The sequence below is a fragment of the Phodopus roborovskii genome, unplaced genomic scaffold (assembly GCF_943737965.1).
Source record: "Phodopus roborovskii unplaced genomic scaffold, PHOROB, whole genome shotgun sequence".
NCBI classification, from domain to species: Eukaryota; Metazoa; Chordata; class Mammalia; order Rodentia; family Cricetidae; genus Phodopus; species Phodopus roborovskii.
In genome coordinates this window covers 32,036,422-32,064,057 of record NW_026126469.1, presented here as the reverse complement: position 1 = coordinate 32,064,057, position 27,636 = coordinate 32,036,422, and the positions used below count along the sequence as shown (strand labels likewise).

At 35.3% G+C, this 27,636-nt stretch overlaps 2 protein-coding genes across 2 annotated transcripts in view; one reads left to right on the top strand and one right to left on the bottom strand.

The window, feature by feature from the left end:
- Dzip3 (DAZ interacting zinc finger protein 3) overlaps positions 1-27,636 on the top strand; it is a 728,188-nt gene that overhangs the window by 638,620 nt on the left and 61,932 nt on the right. The window lies entirely within an intron of this gene.
- Cip2a (cellular inhibitor of PP2A) lies at positions 467-27,611 on the bottom strand. The gene is made up of 21 exons (XM_051191577.1): positions 27,488-27,611; positions 24,792-24,939; positions 23,512-23,624; positions 21,713-21,807; positions 20,932-21,028; positions 20,397-20,519; positions 20,126-20,271; positions 18,016-18,091; positions 17,550-17,768; positions 16,359-16,518; positions 14,745-14,886; positions 13,316-13,415; positions 10,394-10,512; positions 8,830-9,025; positions 8,326-8,400; positions 8,125-8,235; positions 4,533-4,729; positions 3,488-3,601; positions 3,234-3,316; positions 2,109-2,248; positions 467-781 (listed from the first exon to the last, which is right to left on the bottom strand). Exons 1-21 carry the CDS (start codon positions 27,587-27,589, stop codon positions 611-613), a joined length of 2,727 nt encoding a protein of 908 aa, XP_051047534.1. The 5' UTR covers positions 27,590-27,611; the 3' UTR covers positions 467-610.

Sequence of the window (27,636 nt, the reverse complement as noted above, 5' to 3'; positions counted from 1 at the left end):
CAAAAGAAAGAACTGAAGAAAGTTGCAAATATTTTGTACAAATTATTAATTTTAAGAGACTACATAATCATTTAACACAATGGATACTTTCCAATTTTTAAATATTATTTCTGAAAACTACTGCATTTTCAAATTTAGAGTTTAGGTTTTACATTATTTCATTTTAAACGCAGTAATAGAAACTCCTTTCAATCTACTATTTTCTGTTAACTTTAGAGAGAAATTAACTTAGTATCAACCATTTCTTTTTTACTAAAAGATGACATTGCAGCCCTTGTAGTCTGTGTCCACTCAAACATGTTTATAGAATAAAGTGCTTAAAAGCACATTTATGAAAACGTATCCATGGTTGATATGAAATAATCCATGAATACAATCATAATTGAGAATATATAAGACAGTAAAAGCAAACATTAAAGAAACCAAGCCACAAAATATAAAGTAAATTAATATTCAGAACACCAAATAAAACATGTATCAATTCAGGATTTTTACTAAGTTAATAGGAGTAAGCAAATGATAACTGCCTAGGAGTCACAATTTCCTCTGTTGACTGCCACCTCCAATACATCAAAAGTATTCATTTGTAAATCCCCTAAGGCCACAATGCTTATATACTGAGATTCACAGTTTCTGGGCTTATTTTTCCACCACTTAAACTGTGGATCATTGCTATCATGTGAGAATGTTTGTTCAACTCGTCTTGCTGAAGTTTCACCAAAGATTCTTTCTCTTCCAAACGACCTTCTAATTGAGCCTTCTGAACTTCTAGGGAGGAAGCCTACGTAATAAAGAAGAAATAACAAGAAATAGAGATTATGCCAGAATGTTTTCTTCATCTGAGATGTTTTCAATATCTCTTATTCTTTATAGGAATTGGAACTTTTAAATTATCCTTTAAAGCCAATGATAACAATCAGCACACAGGATTTTTGTAGGCAAGACAGTTTACATAGCAAGGCCAGTCTGGGTTACTAAGTGAGACCGGTCTCTCTCTCTCTCACACACACAGAACCAATATAGCAGCTACATAGTATTTAAAAAATAACCAGATTAATAAAGATTTCTCCCCCAAACTATAAATATTCGATCAAATTTAATGCCCCTTATGTTACACTTTCTCTGGAATAGTTTGTTTTGAAGCTGGGCTGTTCTTATCTTCCTGGCAGTAATTAGGCTAGAAAGCACAATTCATAGCTACTTCTCCATAATAATATACATTAAAATATAGATTAAAATTCACAATGTCTATTATTTGTATATTATATGTAACTTCAGACTCCATTTCCTCATTGGTAAGTTACAAGTGTTGATATTTACATTTGTCAGAGAAGATAATTAACAGAACAATTTTAGTAGTTCTTTGAAAATTACAGGGTTCTAAACAAGTATGAATTCCTTACCACTTGTGTTAACATAGTTATCAACCTATATAAAGCTACCTGAATGCCACATGAACACCTATGAAAGCTCTTTCTATGTTCTCTACACACTTAAAAGCTCCAAGCATGCACTTAATGACTTTAAATTACTGAGAACCACTGGGCGGTAGTGGCACACTCCTTTAATCCCAGCACTTGGGAAGTAGAGGCAGGTCGACCTCTGTGAGTTTGAGGCCAACCTGGTCTATAAAGCGAGTTCTAGGACAGGCTACACAGAGAAATCCCCCACACATCCCCTAAAAATTACTAAAGAATCTGAATCTATTGTGGTGGTTTGAATGAAGATGGCCCCTATAGACCCACTGGGAGTAGCATCACTAGAAGGTGTGGAGTTGTTGGAGTAGGTGTGGCTGTGTTGGTGAAAGTGTGTCACTAGGGTGAGTTCTGAAGTCTCAGATGCTCAAACCAGGCCTAGTGTCATTACCTCTCCAACACCATGTCTGCCTGTGTCCCAACATGCTTCACACCATAATGACAATGAACTAAACCTCTGAACTGTAAGCCAGGCCCAATTAAATGATTTCCATTTTAAGAGCTGCCTCAGTCATGGAGTCTATTCACAGCAATAGAAACCCTAACTAAGACATCTACACGTACTCATTCTATTCAAAAACTATTTTTTTTTTTTTTCACATTTTCCTGCAAGGAAAACTGAGGGGGTCTTACCTTAATACTCAATTCTTTTCTTATTTGCTCTGTTCTACTTAATTCTTTTCTAAGGATATCAATGGTTTCCTGTTTATCTTCCTTTTCCTTTAGTAAAACATTAATCTGTTCTTCTTGGGACTTTGCCTTTTTATGCAAATCTAAAAACAAAGAGTCATGCACTTAAGTAGCTACTATAAAAGGAAAAGATAAGGAAGATGATCAAATAGCTTGTTGGAAATACACTTATATAAAATTCATCAACTTTAAAATAAATACCTCAAGGGAGGGAGATGGCTCAGAAGGTAAAAATGCTTGTCATCACCAAAATTAATCCCTAGAACCTACTACATGAGCAACCTCTATCTTCCATAAAATAGATGTAAAGAATAAATGAAACAAAATACCCCCAAATTCTTCCTTTTTTGCTAGTATTCTATATAAAATAGCAAGTCTTTATGTCTTTCCCCAACTTGCTCTATTCTAAACAAGCATGGCAAGAAGAGGATGGGAAGATGGAAGGAGGACAGGATGGAGATGGGACAGAACATGCAGAGATTAACAGTTACTAGGAAACAGCAGGAATCAAAAAATATGACAAATAAAGCAGGCTTGGTCTCTGTACAGTAAGGAAGGCAAATTAGAACAGCAATGGTCATTTCACAGATGACAGTATTTAGAGACTAGTAACTCTAAAGTTACCTAGCACTGCCACCTGCTGTTATGACAAAAACTGTATTTTCAAAAGGGCTATTATTTCTTGTAATCCCTAGAATTGACGAAAAATGCCACATTTTCTACTTGAGCAAATAAGATTAATGAAAATCATCTAATGCAAGTTCATAGAAAAGAGGAGTTGATTAAAAAAAAAATAAGGAAATTGGGGCTTAAGAGCTGGCTCCGCAGTTTAAAGCAGGTACTGCTTTTGCTGAAAATCAGTTTATGCAACACCTTCCATGGCCACTTGCACTCAAGTGCATATATCCCAGCTATCTACATACACACAAAGTTAATAACAATAAAGACAATATCCTTAAAGTTAGGAAGAGAAGTAAATAGTACTAATAAACTAAAACAACCAATGTTCTGATTTACTTCTAAAGCAAAATATGCTGAAAACATAGTGTCTCAAACAAAGCCACTTACTTGATAATTTACATTCTCTGTCTACTAACTGGCTCTGTACTTCTTTTCTCTGTTCTTCTTTCTCCATCAATTGAGCAATAGTTCTGAAGTTACAAAAGAAAAATTACTGAATAAAATTATTTCTACAATTATCTGACAAATTTGTTATAATCTACGAAGTTTACTAGCTTTAAATAACAAACAACATTCTAAAGAGAAAGAGAGTCATTGTATTTGCAAAAAAACAAATTAGGATACAGAACTAGAGGGTTTACTTTTCATTTTGCTGCTTGAGTGACTCATTCAACTTTTTCACTGTCTCAATCTGTTTACTCAGGGACTCACAAGTGGTCTGTAAGTCGGTATTCTTCTTTTCAGTAGTCTCATTTCTAAAAAGACAAGGAAATGTGTTAGCATCTTCATGGAAGAAAGCAGCATAGACACCTGCAAATGCCTAGTAAATTATAAATGCTTATGCTCCTTAACTATACAATTTACCTAAAGAGCCCATTGCATGGCATAGTAAATTATACTCAATGACAATAAAAGGCAAGTTAAGTAGCAGCACAAATTTCTGTGGTATGTGGTATGAGGTGGGATGATGAGAAATTCCCAATATTTAACTAATTTTGACTTGCTGAAACAACCAACAGTAAGTTCTAACATTAATATTAATTGTGATACCTAAGTTCATTCAATAATTCCTTTACAATTACATATGGATTATTTGTGTGTACCGGAGGAGTACATGTGTGCTATGGTGTGAGTGTGTGAATGTCTGAGTACAGTGGCTCTCTCTTTCCACCATATATATTCAGGGATCAAACTTGGGTTGCCAGTCTTGGTAGCAAGTACCTTCATGCATTGAGCCATCCTGATGGCCCCTCATTCAATTAATGCAACAGTGCTTTACCTTGTTCTAGGGCATATTAGTTAGTGACCAAAACGAAGTTGTCTACATCCAGATAACCTGTAACCATAAACATAACCTGTTGGTCTGTGTAATGTTACTTGTATATTTACAGGTTGGTATTGGAAAACCAACTGGTTTGCTGTTCCTTGAACTAGACTATTTATGTTGCTACCAGCATTCCTTAGTCACCTGTATAGTGTTATGACCTCATGGTCTTTTTCCTATCTACTTTGGCATGTCTATTGTTCTCATTCAGCTCATGTTAGTCAGTCTTAAATCTCTTATGAACTACATATTTCATGGTGTCACAACAATTTAAGAAATATTTAAAACATTATTTAGGGTTGAGGAAATGTACCATGTTCACTTAGATTCTAACTTTACACAGAAACTTTTACTTAATTTACCTTTGAACAAGTTCCATGTAGGACTTTGTAAGTATTTCATGTTCATTAGCCACAGACTCTAACTTCCTACTGTGTTGAAAGAGATGTTCAATATCATTCTGGGCTCTTTCCGACTCCAGCTGTTGTGACTTCAGCAACACATTAAGCTCTTCGTTTTTTCTCTCAGCTTCTCTTAACATACCCGCAAGTGTTCGTGCCTCAAAAGAAAATGAAACATGCACTTTTCCACTATCACATATACATACAGCATGTCGAAATGCTTGGATAAAAATGTATCACATAGCTGGTGGTGGTTCCACTGTATTATTTTGCCTAGTTATTTTAGTAAGAACACTATGTGATGTTGGCACTATAATAAAATGTCTAACATACTTCTCAGAATGTATTAATTAATTCACACATGCAATATGAGCACACATTATAGTTGAAAAACTGCACAATTTAAAAGAGCTATCAAATACAAATTTAGCATCTCTTGAGCTATAGAAAACTATATTAACTGTATATTCTTAATTAGTTACAAATCTGATTGAGGTTGAAAATCATTATTATTTTAAAATTATTCAGGGTTTTGGAATATTTCACATACTTAACAAATATATGAGACCCACATCTAAACACAAGATTTATTTATATTTCATATCCCTCACACACACACACACACACACACACACACACACACACACACATATATATATATATATATAACCCAAAGTTAATTTTATACAAATTTAAAAAATTTGTACATAAAAGTTTTATAGTGGATAATTTTCCATCCACACATGACAGGATTCAAGTTACTTTAAAAAAATTACATCATTTTATTTGTGTGTGTGCGTGTGTGTCTGGGTGCATGCATATCGCTATACATGTGTGGAGGTCAGAGCCTAATGTGTAACTTGGAAATAAGTTTTCTCTTTCCATCATCTGTGTTCTGGGGACTGAACTGAGCTTATCAGGATTGGTGACAAAGGCCTTTACCTACTACTCCATCTCATCAGTCTAACATTACAGACTTTGAAGCATTTTAGCTTTCAAATGTTTGAATACTAAAACTATAACATTATAAGCTTTAATTTAATAGACTGTTCTGACAAAAGCAATTTCAACATGACCAGAATAATAGAAATAAATACAGCCAAAAGATTAAAAAAAAAAATCAAAACAACAAAACAAAACAAACAACCAAACAAAAAAAACCGACCAAACAAAAAATTCTCCATATACTCCATATCGTATTCAAGTGAAAGAATACAGTTCTTAGGGGTAGCCATCAACACTAAACTGCTAAGTTTACACCCATCAGTTTTTCCATTTCAGGTAAGACTCAAGAAAAGATACTAACATTATAGATACTGATCTAACATTTAAAATTAAGCTAGCATTAACTAATTAACTAGGGAACACAGCCTAAATAAGCAGTAATTAAAATAAGAAATGGATACTACCTACCATCTGATAGAAACCTGTGCCAACCCTATTACTTTTAAGGCACAGACTATAAAAAGGGATAACAATTATGTTATTTTATGAGCTTTTCAATACTATAAATAAAACATTAAACTATATAATAAAATTAATATGATGCCCAAAAAACAGAGTGTGCTATAGAAAGTGAGAGGAATAAAACCTTTCAATATTACTACTAATATCCTTTTTTGGCATTTAGAAGATCAATGTATCCATCAAGACAAAAGCATGCTAAAATACGAGGGCGGTGATGGTGGGGGGGATATTTGTCCTCTCTTTTAAATCTTTTTTTTCCCCCTTTGGTGTATTTTTAGAAATAAACACTTAAATACTAAAAAGGTTTATTTTTGCAGAAAAGTATGCTTTTATATTATTTTATACATGTGAGGGTTAGTCTTGTCACCTTAAGAACATCTGAACAGACCTGGGAAATGGGTCTCTGGGGGTTATCTGACTAGTTTAGTTGATGTGGAAGGACCCGTCTCTATTTTGGATGACAGTGAGCAGAGCACTAGAATGCTTGTCACTCTCCTCCCTAACTGTAACTTCTCACTTCAGACTCTGAACACTCTGATCTCCTTGCCACCCTATCTCTGAATTATAGGTTAAAATCCATTCTTCCTTAAGTTACTTTACTGAAGGTATTTTACTTCAGCAACAGGAAAAGGAAGCAAGACAATACAAAGTCCGGGGATAGAATATATGATTATTTCCCTCCCGCATCTTTTCAGTTATATTTCTTATAACTTTTAGAATACCTTTATCCTGAAAATATTTGAAGGTATTTTACTTTTTAGCAATTTTAATCCCTTTTTCAGACTCCTTCAATTTTATAATTTAGTAAATGAAATAATGAATAAATTTTCCATGTGAATCTGCTAAGAATTTCTTATTATTAAGCAAAGTTTTCTTCCATAAGGTATATATCTAAATACCTTAATTATCAAATTTATAAAGCACTTAACATATGTCAAGAATGTATTGGGGCTTGGAGACTCATAGTTTTTAATATCCCAAGTAGGGGTGGGAGGTAGCATGATGTTCCCATGGGAAGCACTATAAAGAGGCAAGCACAGATGGAGACATAAGACATACGAGTGACAAAATGGCCATAGAAGGCTTGTAGGGATGTGGGCATTTAAATGAAAACTGGAGATGATAAGGTATTAAGCAAGAAAAGAGAAAAAGGCACTCTAAAAACGGTTAAAGAAATTAAAAGTTAAGAAAACATAAGACTAAAGTAAGTTCTACCAAAATGCAAATGCAAATCAGTATAAGCAATTAGCTGTAACTGACTAACAAAATATGGAAGATGTGAGATAAAATAAAACTTTTTGTTTTGTTTTTTGGATTTTTTTTTTTTTTTTTTGGTCAAATTTAGGAATTTCAGTGACATCAGAGAGAAATAACAACTACTACAAAGCACTGGGAATATAGGATGAGGTACTCCTTCAGACACTCTTGGGAATCAGAATAAAGGGAAGGGCACAAAACACAGAATGCCACCAAAGTACAGAGTGTGTCTGAGTAATAGACTTAAGGTAGAAGACTATGTAAAGTTAAGTCTACTTAGCCAAACTTGGTAAATAATCCAGTAGGGAAACATTGATTCCTAGGTTTCTAAGTCAGAAAACTCAAGCAGTACATAGACCGCTATGTATACAAGTATATTTTAATCCAGGGGTAAGTACTTTACCACTGATCATATAGTTTTAAGCATTTTCCAAATGTCTAAATTCAGCAACACAGTGCATTTAGTGCTCAGAAAAATATCTCTGTTTGTCATAAATTTGGGAATAATGACTTTTAGTAATGGCTGAAACTATGTAACAGAAAATTAAGGAAGGAAGGAAGGAAGGGTTCAGAATATAATTCTAAGGACTCAAGAGTAGAACACTGTTGATACACACAAGCACATATCCATCAGGCAGGAAAGAAAACTGAGATGATAGTGTGGTTAAAAGGAAGAGTTTCAAAAGGAATTGCTTGCATGAAATGCTCAAGGCAATTCACCTCAGTTCCTACATGTGACTGTAGCATACTGGTAACTAGTACTGTGCATGCTTTTTATTTATTTCACTGATGAAGCTTCAGACATGCTTTATTTACATAGTGTACAGACCTCTGTCTCTGCTTGAGTTCGTTGACAACGATACTGAGCAATCAGTCTGTCAGCCTGTGCAAGAGCCAGGGCTTTTGCTTCCAGGAGATCTTGTAACCTGCTCTCTTTAGACTAGAAGAAAATACACTGTTAATGTCCATTGTTAAGGAAAACATCTGTGAAATGCACACATAATTACAGTTAAAATAAGCGTGTACTCACGGCTAACGTGGAAAGTTTCATCTCATAAACATCCATTATGTCAGATATTCTTATATCATTAATCTGATCCTTTACCTGGTTTTATAGTTAAAATTGGAAAATTATAAATTTGACAAAAGAAAATGAAAGTTTATTTTGCAACTAAATCATTAAAGCTGAAGAGTAAAACATATGTTGTATCAGGTGGGTCACAAATATTTTACTAATTTGTCTATCTGAACAAGATCCAGTATTCACATAGTGATTTAAAAGTATTTCTGAAGTCATATGCTGGGCAGGCAGGAAGGGGACTAGAACAAGAATGACAGCTATTTTTTAAGAAAAAGTTTTGAATTTTATACTGTTTCTTTTCTTTGAAAAATGATCCGATTTTACTTTTTATGTTCAAATGTAAAGTTTCAGTGATCAAATCTGCATCTAAAGTTGTTAAAAAAAATGCTGTAATCAGAGCTGACACTTAGCTGGCCAAACCAAGTATAAGCCCATTTAGAACTTATCACTCACCATTACTCCAGCCTGAAGTTTTTCTATTAGCTCCTCAATATTCAATGAAGGAGCATTATCTTTTGAAAGAGGAGGTGTTAAGCACTTTGCTGATGCTGGAAAAAAGTGACTTAAGGGCTGCAAAGGCATTTTCCTGGGCAGATGCTCAGTTTCTTGCTGTCTGTATATATTGTTTGCTGCTATACTTTCTCCAAGCCTGAATAAGAGTCGGGAAGAAAAAGCAATCACAAAACTAGAACAAAAGGCAGAGTTGTTATAGAACTACAGTAGTAATTTGAAATGAGTCTTTCTGGGGGACTATAAGTCTTAAAATATACTGGAAATCATCTTTTTGGTAACCATGATAAAGCACAGTCTGGGGAAACATTCTCAATATTCCAGAGGACTCTTTTCTAAGTATTATATGTGACAATTCCATATGTGGTTTGGAGGCATTCTAGCACCAGTTATTGAGAGAAGAGTATTTGCAATGAATACAAAGTTACTGTATTACTCAGAACAGTCTTCTTATCATAGCTAGTATCAGGTAGTCTCATCTATTTTCCTCCGATCCTTCTTTTTCTCATTGACCTGACTTTAATCCTGTTTGTCACAAGGCCTTTGGATGAGCTGTTCCTTTATTTGAAACTATCAGAATAGGGTTGATTCCTTCTTCCCATAAGATCCTGGTTTAATTTCACCTCTTCAGAGAGGTTTTCATTAATGCCCTATGTGATATGAATAATTAGCTACTCCTCCCCATACAAATTCTATTACATACACTACTTAAAGTTCTAAATATTAAAGCCAGGAGGTGGTGGTGCATGCCTTAATCCCAGCACTCATGAGGCAAAGACAAGTGGATCTCTGTGAGTTTGAGGCCAGCCTGGTCTTCAAAGAGAGTTCTAGGAAAGTCTCCAAACTTACAGAGAAACCTCGTCTTAAAAAACCAAAACAAAACAAAAAGTGCCAAGTACAGACTATAGTACCATTCAGTTCACATATTCTTTTCCAGCTACACAAACTCAATTTAAAACAAAACAAATAAACCCTACAGCACTTTCAATATATTATTATCTGAAATGAAAGAATATAGTAAATTTTTTGGGTGGAGGGGCTGGCCATCATCTACTCCATCTTATGATAAAATACTTAATATTTCTTTCAGAATCCCCCCCTCCCCATTGACTTTTCCCAGCTTAATCTGATTACATATACTTCTTAGGTCTCCTTGACAAATAAACCAGAAAGGAAAAGTTCTTTCTACAAAAGGAACTAATGCAATTGGCTCAAGTTAGAGGTCTAGAATCTATGTTCAGAAGAGGTGATTCAGAAAACAAAACAAAACAGAACAAAAGCCAGCACAATGAACATAGCTAATCAATTACATCTATGTTTTCTTTGAGAAAGAAAATTTTGCCCTTTCCTACTACAGGAATCAGAGTTTTCATTATTTGAAAGATTACTAATATTATAATAAAACCTATAGTTCACCTATTTACTAATAAATATGCAAGGAGGATTATGAAGAAACATAGCATGGCATTATAACTATTAAAAGATACTGAAAATGATTACAACTTACACTAAGGCAGGGAAATCTGGCAGTGGAGCAGCTTCCAGCAATATTCCCAATCCAGACTGTACTTGTTCTCTATTATCTGATGTTAAAGCAAAAGCCAAAGGAGTAATCAAACGTGGATCCTAAACAAATCAGAAACCAGCAAGTAAGAGGCAGAAATTAAGACTCACACAATGATGAGTCTTTAAGTTAAGAGTGTTCTAAACTACTCCTACATGCAGTTACTACTCCTTGCATGTAGTTACACTTTACCACCTTGTAGCTATTTATATTCTATTGCAATCCAAGAGAAACGAAGAAATATCCAGCAAAGAGCTTCATGTTTTAAATTATACCTATTAGAATTATGACTTGAATATTTTGATAAATTTATATTGTTCAAAATAAAATGCTATTTAGACACTGTTTTATAATAAATGAAAATTTTGAATGGCCAATAATTTCTAAATTAAAGCAATCAAATAAAAATTTGAACTAATGAATGCAAATTAGAAAACTAATGACTAACGCAGTACACTTCCAAGTCCCTCATGCCAGTATTTCACACTACTACCATAAGCTCAAAAACCACCTATTGTGTAAAACATCTAAAAGCTCAAGTGAAAAAAAATGACTTGCTTTTTTATATAGCAGGTACAGAGGCCAGAGGTCTATGTCAGATGTCTTTCCACCTTATTTTTTTAAGATAGAGTCTTTCACAAAACCTGGAGGTCACCAACTAGCTAGACCAGGTAGTTAGAAATCCCCCATATTCCTGCTGTCTCTACCTCTCAGTGCTGGAACACAGATACTCTCTGTCACACTCACCTTTTATGTGGGTTCTGGAACTCTAAACTTTAAGCATTTTACTCACTGAGCCATTTCTGCAGCCCTCACTTAATTCTTTAAAGAAAAACTATTAATGAAGAAAATATTAATTTAAAGCCTTTATAAATAAGATGTTAAATACTTAAGTACTTAAGCATAATTCAACCTTCACAACTCTCAATCCTTTCACAATTTCTCCCAGAGTGGAGAATCACTAATTGCTGTTTGTAGTAAAGGTAACTGAAGTATAAAGACAGAAAATTATTTGCTCAAGCCTACACTGACTAACAACTAGTTCAGCCAACTATATGGCACACCTCTTAAGCATAATGCTCTTAAGAGAACCCATGGCCACTGCTTATGGCTTCAATTAAGCTTCCATTCTATCTGAACATTCACTGTGGCCCTCCTAAGCTACTTTATTAGCTTAATTCAGCAAAAAAAATTGTATTTTTGTTAAATAACTTAATAAACTAAATATAGATAATTAACATGGCTTAATGTTGAACCCTGCATTGAACACAGAAAACCAGAATGAAGTCCTACAGGCTAAGTATTACATAATCACAAAACTCTAGCTCCATTTTACCAAAAGCAAGCAAAACAGACTATAGTAGCATAGAATGAACTTTCTCCTATAAGGAAAGTAACAGACAGGGGCATTCTTCTTTGATGAGCATTTTTCTACTTATAAAACCTACTTCCTCCACCTCAGCTAAGTATACTCATGAATTTTACAAAATTCAATGTTTCCTAATTCTTGAAGAGCAAATAAGGACTGGTAGTGTAGCCTGACTTACATGGCATGTTTTAAGTCCTGGGTTTGTGAGAGAAGAGGGGAGGAGTAGGAAATAAAACACAATTAAAGCTTTAAACTAAATCTGTTCTCATTTTGCTTTCTGTTAAATCTAGAACTTTTCAGCTACTATCAGTGAAACTAGTAAACTAGCTATTTTCAGCATATTTACACTAGTCTTATCAGTCCCTTTCTTTCAGATGTTTTCTAATCCCTTACTATTTCATGTCACCAACTCTGATCAAAATTAAAAGCTCACCTAGGGAAGATGACCCAGTTAGTAAATCTGAGTTTAATACAGAGAAGTCACAACAAAGTGTTGGAGACAGAAGAACAGATTCCTGCAGCCCATTAGCCACCAGCCTACTTTACTTTGTGAAGTCCAGAACAATGAAGAGACCCCGTGTTTTAAAAAAAAAAAAAAATGGACAGGGCCTAAGGAAATCACACTCAAAGTATCCTTAGGTCATTACACCTGTTTTCCATACGTGTATAAGCACACACACCCACACCCACACCCCCCCCCCCCCACACACGCACAGTCTTTCCCAATGTCAACATAAATCAAGAAAGCTGCAAGTACAAAAGTACAAAACAATGAAAGGAAATGCTGGGAAATTATTAAAACCTGGAACCTAGAGGAAGTCAAGTTTAGCTTCTAAGATAAATAATGAGACTACTCTAATTACAAAAGATAGAACTGTCAACTTTTTTTCTCATGGCCAATTCTAAGAAAAATAGCCTTCAGGATGTAGACTATTAAAGCAGAAATACTTAAGATAGGAAGAGTGCATGAGCTTGTAATCCTAGCACTTAGGAGGTCAAGGCAGGAGAAAGGTGAGTTCAAAGTCAAGCTAGTCTACACGGTGGTATGCTGTCTTCTCAACACACAGACAAGAAATCAAGAAAGAATCAAAGGAAGAATTATTACAAACCAAGGGAGAAGAGCTGGAGGTGATGTTCAGACACAAGGACCTGAGTTTAATCCTCAGTACCCATCTAGAATGCAGGGCATGGTGACACATGTGTAGCTTTATCCCTAGGAGTGGAAAGTAGAGAGACAGAACAGACATGGCTGGATCTCTAGACCTCAGCAATCAGCCAGCCTAGTTGAAGTGGAGAGCTCCAGGACAGTGAGACTCTGACTCAAAGAAAAAGGCAGATCACAAGCAACTGAGGAAGACACACAATACTGACCTTCCACATGTATGCACATACATGTTTCTATACGTACACATACCACAAGACTATGTAAATATACATATGCACACAAATGGACAAAGGAATAACATGATAATAAGGTATGTGAAGTTTGAAATTACCTGAAGAATTTTGTAGAAGCTTACTTCCATACCAGGAACTAACTGTTTTAGTTTGTTCATCAAAGTAAGAGTCTTCAAAATTACATCAGCAGCAAGCTTGCTTTAAAAATAAAATTAGAGAACTATAAAAATATTTTTAAAACTTAAGAAGTATTACTTCTAAGATTAAAATATTTTTTAAAATTAGTATTTTTAGTATTCAAGTTCCAGAAAGAACAAACTGGTATTGAATGTAAGTTTCAGACTATTATCTACTCTTAAATACCAACATGGTTCAAATTTCTGCTGAACTAAGAACAAGTATTAGAACATGATTCATTTCATTCTTATTAACTGTTCTAAAACTAAAAACAAAACCAAACCCTAATATGTAGAGAATGAGTTATACAAGACTGTGCACTCACTTTACTTTGCATCTGAAAGGAAGTAAAAAGTTTAAGAGGGCTGTTGAGACTGCCCAATGGGTAAGGGTCTTTCCACCAAGCCTGGTGACTGACCTCAACCCACAGAACCCACACGGTGGAAGCAGAAAACCCAATTACCACAGGTTGTCCTGACATCCACACATGCTGTGGCCAAGTGACAAAATACTTATTTTACACACACACACACACACACACATACACCACAAACTATTTTTTTTTTCTTTCTTTTTTGAGACAGGGTTTCTCTGTATTGTTTGCAGCCTGTCCTAGAACTTGCTCTGTAGGCCAGGCTGGCCTTGAACTCACAGAGATCCTCCTGCGAAGTGCTAGTATTAAAGGCGTGAGCCACCAAACCAAAAAACTTTTAAAAGTAAAAATGTAATGCTTGTTCTTCAAGAATACAAGAATACAATTGCCGACAGTTATTTACAGAAATGAGAATAAATTATAGTGTTTGGCACTTATCAGGTTTAAAATAAATATTCATTAGGAAAACCTGCTCATGAGAGGGAGGGAGCATAAATAACTGTTCATTACTCTGTGAGCATCCACCAAAGCTCTGATGTGCTAAGGAAAAGAGATTTGTCCTTGCTCTTAAGAAGCTTTCAGCAGGGATTGGCTTTCTGGTAACAAAACCATCCATTTTTTGTCATGTTTTCACTTTAAAAAAAAAAAAATGTAATATTAAATGAAGCAAAAATTAAATTACCAAGGCAATGTCAAAAGGAAGTTTCAAAAGAGAACTGTTCAGAATCTATAATCTCTTTCACACACATGCAGAGATTAAAAAAAAAAAGCCTAATGAAATATAAACTACAGATGTCAAAACCTTTCTGGAAAAGTATGAAATCTATAAATCAAATTTCTAATTCAAAATTTAAACAATTTCTAGATAGCCTTTGAGTTAATGGAATATAATTAAGGAAGATCCTTAAATGTGATAACTATATTTTATAATTTTTACTGCCTTTAGCCAGTAATCATTTTGGATTTGTAATACTCACCATAATTCAGAATCTGCTACCTTTGTTCCAAATCCCAGGTCAATCTTGCCATATGTAAACTGTTGTTCTATCAGCGTGGTACACTTTATAGTAGTTAATACTTTTACAATATGCATTTTCAGAGTGTCATCTCCACACAGAGGTTAAGTTTGGTTAAGTACATAGAAATCCACATACTTGATAAATAGTATGTAGCTATATATAATGTATAACATTCAAAATAATTTCAAACAAGTTATCGTAATTCAGTGTAATTATTTTAATTGCTTCAAAACATGTTGGAAAAGGGAAACTTGAAAGTATTAAGGTGACTAGTAAATAGCAAGAGATGTACTCAACAGAAGTGTCTGATACACGGTAAAACCAGAGAAAGTATATTTTTTCACTGGATGTTTGTCTGTTTATTTATTTTGTTGGCAGTGGTCAAAATGTTTCAAAAAACATTGGATGAATTATGGGGAGTTCAATCGTCACATTTTATAAATTACTATGAATATTAGAAAAAAGGGGCCAAGTTATGAAACACTTTTAAGGTTAAATAGGGCAAGTGCATGCCTTTAGAGCCGTGATTTTCAACCATGGCTACATGTTAGAAACACATGAGTAGCTTAAACAATCACAAACAGAGGAGATGGGGGCTAAAATCATGAAAACTGTATCAGTATTTGCTCAAGCACTGACACATCAACCAAAGACTCACAGGAGCAATGACAGGCATTGAAACTGCAAGAGAGTTATGAGCAGCCAACTCAGGACACACTTCAAGCTCCAACTCTAATTTAAAACCGGTCTAGTTTTTTTGGTTTGTTTTTCCTAGACAGGGTTTCTCTGTGTAATAGCCCTAGCTGTCCTGGCACTAGCTCTGTAGACCACATCTGCCTGCCTCTGCCTCCCGAGTGCTGGGATTAATGGTGTGCACAACTATTGCCAGGCATAAATGGTCATGTTTTAAGAACATTTATTGGGTTGGGAATGTAGTTCAATTGTAGAATGCCTGACCTACTACTGAGGTGCTTGGTTTGATCCTGTCCAGTGGATGCATGCACACATATACTCACACAAAGATGTATCTTTAAAAAAAAAACAAAAAAAAAAACATGAGTTCTAAAAGTACTTAAGCATAAATTAAACACAGAAAAACAAACTGGAGAACTTTTCAGGTATCCTTGGCACTTTTTTAAGTTTCAACTCAATATCCTTTCTCTGGCTACATGTTTGAGCTCAGATGTACATACACATGTGTACGTGTATGGAGGCCAAAGGTAAACCTAGGATACCATCCCCAGAACCACAGTCCATCTATATTGAGCAGGGTTTCTCATGGGCTGTAGGTCACCCATTAGGTAGACAGCTGGCCAGCAAACCCCAAGCTTGTCTTTGCTTCCCCAGCCCTAGGATTACAAGCCCACACCATCATGGTTTACTATCATTTTCTTGTGGTTGTTGGGGAGTGAACTCAAGTCCTCATCTTGCAAGGAAAGTATTTTACTGACTGAACTATTTTTTGCACCCACTTGGTACAATATTTCTGACATTACATGAAAAGTTATAAGATTACAAATAGACAAAAATTGGAGTTTTTATACTCTCCATTTATATTATGGTAAAGGATATTCAATAAAATTTCAATGGCTTTGACCATCCTTTCACATTTTTTTCTTGTTAGGACCTCATCCAGATTTTGTTCAGTGAACTGAAGCTGATCAAGGATTGTAGGCAGTAGAAGGGTCACAAAACGGTCAGTTGAGGAACAGTTACCAGTATCAATGACATCCTAGAAAATTGACCAATGAGAATAAATGAACATAAAGATGGAAAACATAACAAACACCAGTCACTATTAAGCTATAATATATTCTTTAAATTTTTAACATTTATTTTAACATTCTATTTACTCTTCTATTTTAAAACTACATTTTACAATTTACCATTTTAGTCAGCTTTCATACCTACCCTGGCTTCTTTCCTCAAATGAAGCTTTAAGATTTTATAAAAAAAGACATTATAAAGGACTCCACAATTGAAATGTTATTCTAAATATGTTTAGTATTTAATGATAAAATCCTGAATTTGCTAAGTGCAATTAAATAATAAGAGTGTAAAACTAGAAATAATTTCAAAGGTTTTCTAAATGCTAAAACCAGTCAGGGCCCAAAAACAAAACAAAACAAAACAAAACAAAACAAAAAAAAAAAAACCCCACAAAAAGGAGTTTATGAATAAATTTTAATGAATAGACTGAATAGACTTAATCACTTATATACACTTTTGTGCAGAGGATCCAACTATAAGTTGAAAAAATAATTGAGAAGACTGAAAAGGCTGAAAGAGTATAAAAGCAGGTGAGCAACAGATCATGTTAAACTGCCTAGTAGCATAATCTACAGATCAAGATTATTTGTCTTCACTATATTATGTGCATTGCATGCTGTCTCATTGCACTAATCAATGCCAATAATTTACAGAATAAAAGGCAGCAGACAAAATGTGAGAGAGAAAACCATCAAAGGATGTGTATCCACCCAAGAAATCATATAGGTGCTGTGTAATAAATTAGTTTAAAACACTATGTTCGTATGTATGACAGAAAATACACACAAAAGAATTCAGTAGAAACACTGAAAACACTAATACTTAGTTTTCAGGAAAAATACCTCACTAGTTGAATTATAGGCATTCTGACTTGTAATTGTTAATTTTATCCCATGTACGAACAATGGGAAGCTTACATGAAAGTGTCATAAATCAAACAGTTAAGCAAGCCATCAGAAAGTAGAAAAGTTCATTTGTCAATCATTTCATTACCTCAAAGATTTCCTTGAACAACTCCAGTGCTAAAACAGAACAGTTTTCAGATCCATCCAAAGGCTGGCTTAACCAACGAAGTAGAGCCACAGTAGGTTCTAAGCTCTTGGGACGGCTCCCCAGAATACTGTTGCCCGATGGCGACTGTTCAAACATCATTTGACTGAGCATATGGCGCAGCTGAGCTACTGTACAGAATGCAAGGAGTAATTCTAAAACCTGTGCAATATAAAGTCTTCATTAAATGCCAGCTTCATTGGGCTTTAATAGACAAAGCATATAATGACACAAGAAATGCCATAAAATTTTAAAGAAAACATTCTGAAAGAAAAACTTAAAAGGAGCTTCCACTCTATAATGCTCTTGTTCTTTATTTCAATATCTTTATTTCTAACTGCTCACTTAAGATTTTCCTGTACATTTTAGTCTTTAAAAGTATAAAACAAAATACCATGCTTTAACATACCTTTGAAGAAGAATCAGGGTCTTTTGCATTTAGAAGTCCTAGTACTTGATTAAGACACGAAGAGAAGTGTTCATACCTAGGTTTAAAGATATAGATTAAATGACATAGTGGAGAGAATTGTAAGCAAAGAAAGGGGTAGACATGATCAAAACATATTACATAATGTATAAAATTCTCAAATAGAAAATATTCATATACCAAATGTGCTTACAGTGTTTATATAGATATTCCTTGATTTATGACATAGTTTTGTACCAATAAATCCATCTCAACTTAAACTACTCCATGTGAAAAATGTATTTTCTACAACCCAACCTCTTGATATCAGAACATAGCAACAAAGTACATTGTAGTTGACACGTTGCTTACCATTGTGATTTGAGGGGCTGACTTTCAACTGCAGGTTAAAGCCACTGTCTAGCATTGCAAGGGTAAAGAAATAAAGCTGTTATGTGGCCAGGTCTTAGATGTGGGTATTTACCTTGAACACTACCAAAGGGACATAATGGTTGAAAGAAAAGTTAATGCGTGAACACATGTATAAGAAAAGAGAAGTGACAACTGAATGAAAAGGGAAAATAATCTGCTGAAGATGACAGAATGAGGCTTACAGCACACCAAGATAAAGTGTTTATGAACAGAATAGGATAGAATTAAGAAAAAATGTGTAGAAACAAGTTTGTCTGGGTGTATAAATAAGGGGGAGCTCTAAGCAGATCGGATTCTTCCTTTTGTTTTCCCTGTATCTGAAATAAAGACAAAGTGAGCTTGTGCATGATAGATAGCAAAAGAAAGTAATGCTTGTTTGAATGAGACACTCTAGGAATCAAGAAAGGATGCTGGCAGGATAAATAAAAGGGCTGGCTCTGGTAAAGCTGTGTTGAGTTTCTCATATCTGGTTAGAAACCCAACATTGTTAGACTCTGAAACAGATTAAAGATTGAGGTTTTAAGGAATGGTATGGCAGTGAAACAAGAAGACAAGCTAGATGTGGTTCTTGGTGATCTATTCTGTGCGATGAGACAAGGAGAGAATACAAGTGAGAGAATGAAAGGAGTATTAATTAAGCAATCTCACTGTCTCTTGAGAACATATCCAAAAGACGATTTCAATTTACTATAAAGCTTTTAAGTAGGCATTATGTGGCAGCCAGAATAGATACATATGGGTAGTGTGACACTCATGAAAGATAAAGAGGCCAGGTAAAGGGAAGGCACTCTGAAGGAAAAGATGCCCTTATCTGTGACACTGACTTGATATCCATTCTCATCACAGATGTTTAGGAAAAAGATGAAATGCTTTGCAGATCTTCAGCTACCCAAGGTCAATTTTGTCCTAGTCCTTAGGTCTATTTTGTTTATAGAAAATTAGGAATTATTTAACATCCTGCTGCTGCTGAAACTCCTCTGTCTCTAACTGCTTGGATAATGTAGGGGCTCAATAAGTATTTCCTTATTTGGAGATGAGTCACTAATTATCTGAACCAACTTCTTAAGATCCCAACACAACTTAAGCATTGAAAAAACTAAATTAAGATGCTAAAATCAAGGTCTGGAGAGATAGATGTCTCAGTGGTTAAGGACGAGTATTACTTTTTCCAAGGAGCAGTGGTCAGTTCCCGGCACCTATCCTGGATAGCTCTTAACCACCCATGCTCCATTTTCAGAGGTTCTGATGTTCTCTTCTAACCTCCAAAAGGACCAAACACACACGTGGCACATATACATGCAGGCAAAACCCCATATATATTAAAAATAAGACAAAGACTCTAATGCAATGAACTATTTGAAAGTAAATGCTACCAACTTTCAAAACACAAGTAACAAGAAACATCTGGAGACAAAAAACATAAAAATGTTTTGGAGCTGGAGAGATGGCTTAACCATAAAGAGTGCTCTCTGTCGCAGTACCTGGGTTCAGTTCCCAACATTCATATTGCAGTTCACACATATCTTTAATTCCAATTCCAGGGATCCAAGTCCCTCTTAGAGGCACCAGGCAAAATGTGATCCATGTATACAATGCTGGTACAACAGTCCTATACACAGAATTGGGGGGGGGGGTGACAAGAGAGGTGGGGGGGTTTCTTACTACTGATAAATAAACATACCTGGTAAGATAATCAGCAATTTTGGGATTTTTAAGGAGATCCATGAGTAGGTCGACTGAGTACTTTCTTGTTAGGGTGCCATCACCATTTATGAGAATATTAAATATTAGCTGGAAAGTCTGATGAATATTTCGAGAATGAAATAGCTTTGAAAAAAATTGGGAAAAGCTTATTATACACAAGAAGCTGGCTGACATCTTAGTGATTATAAAATGTTAAACACTATGAACTCAAAATTAATTAAAAAAAAAAAAAAACAGAAAAAGATTACCTTTTCCCCTACTTCTTCATTTAGTGTCAAACTGGATAATATTGAAAGTGCAAACACAACCACAGTCAAACTGCTGTGTGCTAGGAAGCTTATGAGAGTTCGATAAAAGGATTTCACATTACTCTGAAGGAGAAAAGAAAATGAATTAGAAAAACAAAAACAAAAACAACAAAAAATATAACTCTATATAGAGGACAAGCTTATTAAACATTATTATGAACTTTTCAGCACACGGTTATTACTTTTAAAAGGAAAATTATTGCTATTTGTTTAAGAGATTTTATAACACAGATAAGTAGAGGTTAAAAGGCTACTTGATATACACAGAATCTAGAAGAAAATTTTCTTTTTTTTTGGTAAAGTTACCCACGTGGCATGTGCAAGGCCCTAGGTTCCACTCAGCACTGGAAATTAAAAAAAAAAAAAAGAAAAAAAAAAAGAGAGAGAGAGAGAAAGAGAAGAACTTGGAAGAACTTAGGAATAGAACCTAGTATAAAATATACATACATATACATATCTCAAACTCTCAACTTACCAAAGTTTTTATTTGTGTTTGGACCGAAAGATTGTGACGACAAAGATTTGCCAATAATCCCAGACAAGGCATTGTTAACTCATCTTCAGAAGATTGACTGTTGGAAAGACCAAAAGCGTGGTGTTTACTCAATCACAGAGTAGTTAATATACCTACCTAAGTTCTTTCTGACATGTAAAACAAGACTATCATTATATGAGTAACGCTATTTCTTTTATGTTTTGAAACTAAATTATCCTATTCAACTGTCCCACAGAATACTGAAATGGTCTTAGAATGACCATGTATCTTATTATGTTCACCTATAAAGAGTATACAATGTTCACTTTAACTGTTTTTCTTTCTAAATCAGTTTGTTAAATCTTACTATGAAAATTAGATTTGTTTTATGATATTCAACCTTAAAATCACCAAAGTGGAGGAAACAGACAGAGTAATCTTAGTTTAAAAACCTAGAAAGCTGGTTGAGGTGCCTGATTTAACGGCACTTTCTGCATTTTTTTGGAGGACTGGGGCTCAGCTCCCAGCATAAAACTCCCTGTTACTCTAGCTCCAGAAAATCTGAAGTCCTCTTTTGTCCTCCACAGACACCTGCACATACATGGTGTACCACAAACATGTACTCAGGCACAACACACACACACACACAAAAATAAATGAATAGATCTGTTTTTGTTTTTCAAGCTAGAAAACATTACTAAGAAGAAATAATCTAACACCTAGTTTAGTTAAAAAAATAAACCAATATATTATCAAATTACACATTTTGTTGCATACTTACATATGACCAATCAGAAATGTAATTAAGTCATCTATATGGGCACCAGAATGGAAAAATTTGACATTATATGTTAACCTCTGCAGGAGTTGAATGCACTGAAAATAAGAAAATAATTGTGAGTATACACATGAAAACATATTGTGTACTCATAAAAATGGACTAATGCAAGAATTTTGAACATATCATTTTAGGAACTAAACACCAGAGCAAGAGTCATGCCAATTCGTAAGTTTAATTTTATTTAAAAATATACATCCTAAGTAATGACTAGGACTACTAATTACCTTGAAAGTCATGTCATAATTTATCCATTTCTACATATTTTATCTCATGGGTTGTCACTGTTATCATTTTAGTGGCACCTAATTGTGTCCAGTCAGGGTGAGTCCTATGATTTAAGCCTTAGTTTCTCAAAATGGTGTTACTAGGAGGGGGCAGAACCTCTAAAAATTAGGGCCTGAATGGAAGTCCTTTGGTCACTGGAAGTATTATGTATTTCCTATGTCACCCTGTTGTTACTTCTCAAGAGAGGAAAGTTATAAAAAGAACAAGCCTGGTCCCAGTATCTCTCCTGTCTACCTGAGATATGATTATGTTCCTCCCTTCCTATTTGCCATGATTACAGCCAGAAGACCCTTTGAAGATCTAACTAATTTCATATAGCTAGTATGTCCTGGAACCACCAAACCTATGAGATAAATACACCTTATTCAGCTGTACTAACCAAATCTGCCCAGTCAGTTGCCTTGTTCCCTCACTTACATTAAACTTGAGTGTGGGTTGAATTCATTTGAAGATATCTCCCCCCCCCCCCGCCCCCCGCTACATTTTATCTCTAAAAGTGCATGTCAGTTTAACTGGTCACGTTTTCCTTTCTTGAAGCTGATTACATTTTAGATTCAATAAAATGATGGGTACAAGAATTTTCAAATTATGCTAAACAAGTATAAACCATAGCTTTTAATTTTGTAAGATGTTTCTTCAATGGTCTGGGACTACAAATCAACCCAAATTATAACTTTAACATAAATAGTTCACATTTCAAAAAGCATACATCTGTGTTCTTAAGTTATAGTGTCATAAATTAAAAGGTAATAACACAGATCTGCTTCTCTCTGTCCCCTTTTTTAGAAATATTTACGTAGTCTGCATGTGTTCAACTAGCTCCTAATAAGAACTATACCTGACAATGTCATGTCATATAAATTGTAACTTAGCAGTAAATAAAAGGTCTTACTATTGTGGAATAGAATATTTGTTTAACTATGTAAAGAATGTGTTGTATTTGTTTGTGTTTCAGAATAATTGTTTAACCTTGTAAAGGTGTCTTGCTTTTTGTTTATGCTGCACTTGTTTAAGTATGTAAAGATGTGTTGATCTTTACTTTATCTGCATAAGAAACCTGATAGGTCTAATAAAAAGCTGAATGGCCAAAAGCTAAGTGGAGGAGGTGTAGGTGGAGCTGGCAGGCAGAGAGAAAGGGAAGTCAGTCAGTCAGCCAAGTGGGCAGCCTACCAGGTGGCCAGCCACTTAGGGGCAAGAAAGCAGACATGGAGGAAGCAGGAAAGCAGAATGGACAGGACACAGATGAGGTAAATGAGCCTCAGGGAAGCACATAGATTAAGTTAAAGAAGAGCTAGCTAGAAACAAAGCCAAGCTGAATATTCATAATTAATAATAAGTCTCCAAGTCATAATTTGGGAGCTGGTGGTCCAAGAAAGCCAGCTACATCTTACCCCTTCTTGTCTGAGAAAAAAGAAAGGAGAACAGGTGGCAATATACAACGATGATCAGTATACCTGTAAAAACACTGAGTCACTGTGGCAAGTGCTGCTTCGACAAACCACTCCTGCCAGCACACTATTCAGATTGTATATACTCTGAAGACAGTCTCTGGTTTCAGTATCAACTGCTACAAGTTAAAATAAAATGGCATATGATACATCACTTTTACATGCAGAAATCATCCATAATAGTGAAACAATTTTATATCATATAACCTTACCTTTAAAAAAGATAAAAGCTTAGATAGATAGCTGCTCAGTTTTGAGTTTTTGAATCAGCATCTCACTCTGTAACTCAGACTGGCCTGGGACTCATGGCAATTCCTCCTGTTTCAGCCTTAGGAGTGCTGAGATTACAGGATAAGCCACCATGGCTGGCCAAGGCAGATTTTTTTTTTTCCTTTTTAAAATTAATGACCACCAATTTCAAAGAATAATTCTTCTGCATAGAATTAACATCACAGAAAAAGCCCTTGTTTTATGTATGTGCAGAAACTTGGCTATTAAAATAATATAACAGCTGAGGGGGGTATATGCCTGTAAGCTGTACTTAGGAGGATGAGCAAGAAAATTCTGAGTTTCAGCTCAGTCCGGGTTACAGTGTGCAGTCAGATTTTAGCTTCTTTTATAAATCCAAGGACTCAAAATATAAAGCCTAACATTTACAAATATATAATTTAAATTAGAAAGGTATATATCAATCCATTAACTAAGATTGTATCTGTACAAGTAGAAATAATAAAGGTTGGGACAAAGAATAACAACTCATGTCATTTTACTCTTATCTGATATAACAGATACTAGTCAATGTGTAATTATTTAAATTAAGTTTAATTAGAATTAGATTCAGCTCCCAAGACATCAGATGTTTAATAAGCCTATACGGCAAGAGACTACTCTATGAGACAATATGTATGTGTCTGTATATATGTGTACACTCAGGGACTCTTTTGAGAGAACCATAAGATTAACTCTAAAAGGTTCTAAAATGAATAATTTTTTGAAAGTAAATCATTCTTGAAGAAATTCTATAACTCTATCTGCCCTTTAAAAATATTAAGTTCAGGGCTCAGTAATTAAGGCCACAGGCTGCTTGCTGTTCCAGAGAGCCCAAATTCACTCCCCAGCAAACACAGGGCGGCCCATAACCATCTGTAGTGGGATCTGATGCCCTCTTTTGTTGTGCAACCATTCATGCAGATGGAGTACTCACATACATAAAATAAACAAATCTTAAAAAATAAATTAAGTTCATAGACTTCCAAGCTCCAAATAAGAAAGTATGAACATATTACCCAGTTGAGACAGCAAACTGATAATACTTAGGATCAGTGAAGCACTTATGTTTGGGTCTTCAAGAAGTTCTACAAGGCAACTTAAACATTCACTTGGCAATATCTGATGTGATGTAAACAGTCGTGTTAGCTTTTGTCCAGAAACTACCTATAAAAAAGGAAGCAAATGTGTTAAGTGCTGGCAATTTCTATTTTGTCTCCATTTCAAGTAAATCATTTTTCTGAAATGCTACTTAGCTCTTTCTTTCTTAATTTTGAAAATTCACACATGTTTTCTCTGCCCACATACAGACTCTCTCCTTCACTAGCTGAATTAGTTTAAGTTAACTTTCTCCAGAAACATTTTCCTAAGCCACTTACACCATCTAAGTTTTACTTATTACACAGCCTACAGTATATTCTTCCTTCTTTCATATATTAGTAAACTAACATTTATATATTATCTATACTATACTGAACACAGATTAAAAATATACAACAGAACTTTGGTAGTTTGAACATAACTGGCCTCCATAAGTTCATAGGGAATGGCACAATTAGGAGCTGTGGCTTTGTTGGAGTAGGTATGGCCTTGCTGGAGGAAGTGTATCATTGTGGAGGCAGGTTTTGAGGTCTCATCTATGCTCAAGCCAGGCACAGTATCTCAGACCACTTCCTGTTGCCTACAATCAAGATGTAAGAATCCTCAGCTCCTTCTCCAGCAACATGTCTGCTTGCATTCTGGCTTACTTCCTAACATGACCTATGAACTATAAGCCATCTCAATTAAATGGTTTCTTTTCTAAGAGCTGATGTGGTTGGTCATGGTGTCTCTTCATAGCAATAGAAACCCTAAGACAAGAACCAAGTAGATTTATTAGTCTGAAGCCTAGTATATTCAATCCATCTATTCAGAGCATGGAATATGAAGCCCAATGGATAATGACTGCTTTCAGGCAGAGCCTAGAAGTTAGGAGATTACTCAGAAACAATAAAGTTAAAAAGAACATTTTTAAATGTAGCAAAGATAAGAGTTAATAATTTTTACTTTTCATTCTAGTTGTTTTTGAGGGAGATTCAATATAAACCTGTTATTTAAAGTCAAATATTTGTTACTTTAGAATTAGACTAATGTATTATATATCTATATTTTAAAAGGTCACATCTAAAGCAGACTACTTTAGTAAAACTCTAATTATTAGAGTCTAAAACTCCTTTCTGTATCTCCCTTCTATTTTCTCACTTTCTTACCAAGCTTAGCTCTTGCAATTTCACATTACCTACTCCTTAGTAGTTTTAATATTTGTTACATTACATTTAACTAATTGGTAACTTATCTTGGGGTCAAGAACATTCTGAACATGGTCTCTTTCATCTATTAATTTTAGCCATCTAGATAGAACTGAAGACATTTTCTGTTGTAAACATGATTAGAACTGGACTTGTACATCTCACTAATATTCTAACATGTAGTAATTAGTTAATACAAGACAAAAACTAATTTTTTCCAATTAAAACTAGTTTATTTTAATGGTAACACTTATATAGCACTTAGTCTGGCTTTGGCATTGACCTAAGCGCTTTACATATGCTAACTCTTTCACCTTCACAACTCTCTAAGATAGATTTGTACTTGAGTAAACTGAGGCATACACTGACAATAAAGAAGCACAACTAAGATTTACACTCCAAAGAGCTGAATCCATATTTTCTAAGGCAGCAGCAGTTCAGAAAAATGAAAAAAAAAAAATTCCTTTTGTTATATATACTTGTGTACCCTCAGAATCAACTTTCATGATGATATCCACTCTTAAGTGTTCTAAAAAAGGTAAATAAGAACTAAGGATAGTATGGTTGATTGATTAATGTCAGTGTCCATATAATGCTAGTACTACAATCTTTTGAAAACGGTTTTTTAGCAATAGGAAATGAAAGTGGGTGGGGATTGGATGGCTCAGCAGATATAGGAGAATGCACTATTGTTTTGCAGAGGACGTGAGTTTGAGTCCCAGTGCCAACATCAAGCTCCAGGTGAATACCCTCTTCTGCCTTCTGAGAGTCCTGTACTCACGTGCACATGCATCACACATGCACACACATACTTAAATTATTTAAAGATATTAAAATAACAAGAAAGGGAACATGTCTTATAACCCGATAGTTTCATTGGTAGGTGTGTAAGAAACAAATGCATTCAAAAAATGCATGATTGGAATGCACTTATTCATAATCCCATCCAGACCTGGAAAAAACCCGAATGTCTATTAAGATGTAAATGTACATAGCCTGTGGTACATCTACATAAACGTTATTACACATAACGTGAAAAATTAAGTCCTGGAAGTACGTGCAGGAAGTCCTGAATGCACTTCCCTGATTATACCGGGTGAATGAAGACAGTCAATATTCAACAAAGAAAACAAAATGCACTAAGAAGACAGGCACCTAAAAGACCACTAAAACACAGGGACACACACACTGTGCCCTCTCTCTCCCCCTCCTCCCTCCCTTCTTCCCTCCTCCTGGGCAGTCCTCCTCCTGGTCTGGGGCGGGCCACCGTCCCCCTCCCTGCACCCACCAGGACACGCACACCCAGTCGCCGTCACCAGTGCAAGCGCAGCGAAGGGGCTGCAGGGGCTGCAGGGCTGTCCTGGGCCACGGCAGGCCAGGCCACCAGCGACCGGGACACTGGAGATTCGCGCCCGGGGACCCCTCACCTCCAAGTGCCTCAGGAGCTGAGTGGCGTTCGCCTCCGACTTAACGGCTTTGTACTGACTGATGCTCAGCAGCAAGGACTTCAGGCAGGCGGTGGACTCCATCCTGAGGCGCCGCGCTGACAGCGGCCACTGCCACCCGCCCGCCGCAG

Bases quoted from the DNA above. Each gene is read 5' to 3' on its own strand.
- Cip2a (XM_051191577.1), bottom strand. From the start codon at position 27,589: ATGGAGTCCACCGCCTGCCTGAAGTCCTTGCTGCTGAGCATCAGTCAG. The intron at 24,940-27,487 runs GTGAGGGGTCCC...CCTTTTTTATAG, and splicing joins AGCTCCTGAGGCACTTGGAG to GTAGTTTCTGGACAAAAGCT. The intron at 10,513-13,315 runs GTAATTTCAAAC...TGATTTGTTTAG, and splicing joins GCTTCTACAAAATTCTTCAG to GATCCACGTTTGATTACTCC.